General features: G+C 60.2%; 1 protein-coding gene across 1 annotated transcript in view; it reads left to right on the top strand.

Moving 5' to 3' along the window:
- Positions 1-1044: 1044 nt before the first annotated feature.
- The window catches only part of NKX2-2 (NK2 homeobox 2), a 2910-nt gene continuing 2162 nt past the window's right edge, over positions 1045-1792 (top strand). The window contains exon 1 of the mRNA XM_008070113.1: positions 1045-1647. Within this exon, the coding sequence (XP_008068304.1) occupies positions 1389-1647 (259 nt within the window). The 5' untranslated portion in view covers positions 1045-1388. The remainder of the gene's footprint in view (positions 1648-1792) is intronic.

Raw genomic sequence — 1792 nt, forward strand, 5'->3', positions numbered from 1 at the left:
TGAACTGGAGCCCCCTCACTCACCCCGCCCTTCCCGGAACCGCCCGCAAAGCAAAGTGAACTGCGCGTCCCTCTCGGCCGCAGAGCAATGGAGGCGAGGGGTTGGGGGTTGGGGGCTGGGGGCTGGGGGCTGGGGGAGGAGGAGTGCAGGAAATAAGAGTCTTTAGCAAATAACGCGCGGCTGAAGCGGGGCGGGTCGCTTGCTGGTATCTCCGGCCGGCCCGGAGCCGAGCCCTCTCCTGGGTTTCGGGCTCTTTCGCGGTTAGCTAGAATCAATTACTCGCCTTGTCATTTCTAGTACTCATCCTTAAGCCCCAACCAAAATATTGACCTAGGAGGCTTACAGAAGTTGGGCTCTTGCCATTTGAACCGGATCTTGTTTAGGGAGCCACCAGCGATGGGAAGGAGAGATTTCCGCAGCGAGGCCTTCGCCCCCTCCCCCCCGTTCCAAAGGCGCCACGAATCGCCAATTTTCCAGCTTGCCGGGGGTGGGCGCGCGGGGGCGGGGAGGCAGGAACCGGTGAATGTTAAAGAGGATTTTTTTCCCTCCTCCTGGTTTCTGTTTTGTTCCCCCCCCCTTTTTAAAGATGCCATTTGTTAAAACGGCCTTTTCAAGTGTGTGGACTCGTGAGCGACGCGGTGGTCCTTTGTATGTAAATACCGCGTAAAAAAAGGCTCGCCCCGTCTTTGCAATTAATTGACACGTTACACCTCTCATCTTGCTCTAGAGGGCCGTTGGCTGGGAGCGCGGAGCTCCCCAAAACCCACAATTTCACATCTGCAAATACTGTCTTCATCCACTTGACTCCCAAGACCCGCCCACACGTGGCCAACCTTTGCGTTTTTAATGTCTCTTCCCCTTTTTTCCACCCTTCTCTCGCTCCCTCTCTTGCTCCCCCTCCCTCCCTCCTTCTTTCCCTCCCTCCCTCTCTCTCTCCCCCTCTCCCCCCTCCCCAGGTTCGTGAGTGGAGCCCAGCCTTATATGGACTGATCGCGCGGGCAATGGCCCATTTTTTCCTCGCTACCAGCCGCCACCGCGCGCCGAGCGGCGGCCGGAGCCCGAGCTGACGCCGCCTTGGCACCGTCCTGGACTTACAAACTGAGGCCGGGCCAGCGCGCGGCGCAGGCGCCGCTCCCTGCGTCCGTCTCCGCGCGCTCTCTGAGAGGACCGAGGCACTGGGCTGGGCTTGATTTTTTTTTTCTTTCCCGTCCCCAGTTTCTTTCTCTCTTTTTAAAAATAATAATTATCCCAATAATTAAAGCCCATCCCCCTCCCCTCCCCCAGTCCCTCCCCCCCAACCCCCTCCTCCGCCCTCCAGGGCTGGGGAGCACCACGAATTGACCAAGTGAAGCTACAAATTTGCGACGTAAATTGCGGGGTCTCGAATCATGTCGCTGACCAACACAAAGACGGGGTTTTCGGTCAAGGACATCTTAGACCTGCCGGACACCAACGATGAGGAGGGCTCGGTGACCGAAGGGCCGGAGGAGGAAAACGAGGGGCCCGAGCCCGCCAAGAGGGCCGGGCCGCTTGGGCCAGGCGCCCTGGACGCGGTGCAGAGCCTGCCCCTGAAGAGCCCCTTCTACGACAGCAGCGACAACCCATACACTCGCTGGCTGGCCAGCACCGAGGGGCTCCAGTACTCCCGTAAGTAGCGAAACTCCGCTGCCCAGGCCGAGGCCGCCCCCACTGCGGCTGGGCTGGACGTGGGAGCAAGCGGGGAAGGGGCCGCGCACGCCGGGATGCCTCACCCGCGTCCCCAGAAGAACTCTTAACACCTGTTCAGGGCGCC

This window comes from Carlito syrichta, unplaced genomic scaffold (assembly GCF_000164805.1).
Source record: "Carlito syrichta isolate Samal-C Ts95f unplaced genomic scaffold, Tarsius_syrichta-2.0.1 Scaffold312973, whole genome shotgun sequence".
NCBI lineage: Eukaryota > Metazoa > Chordata > Mammalia > Primates > Tarsiidae > Carlito > Carlito syrichta.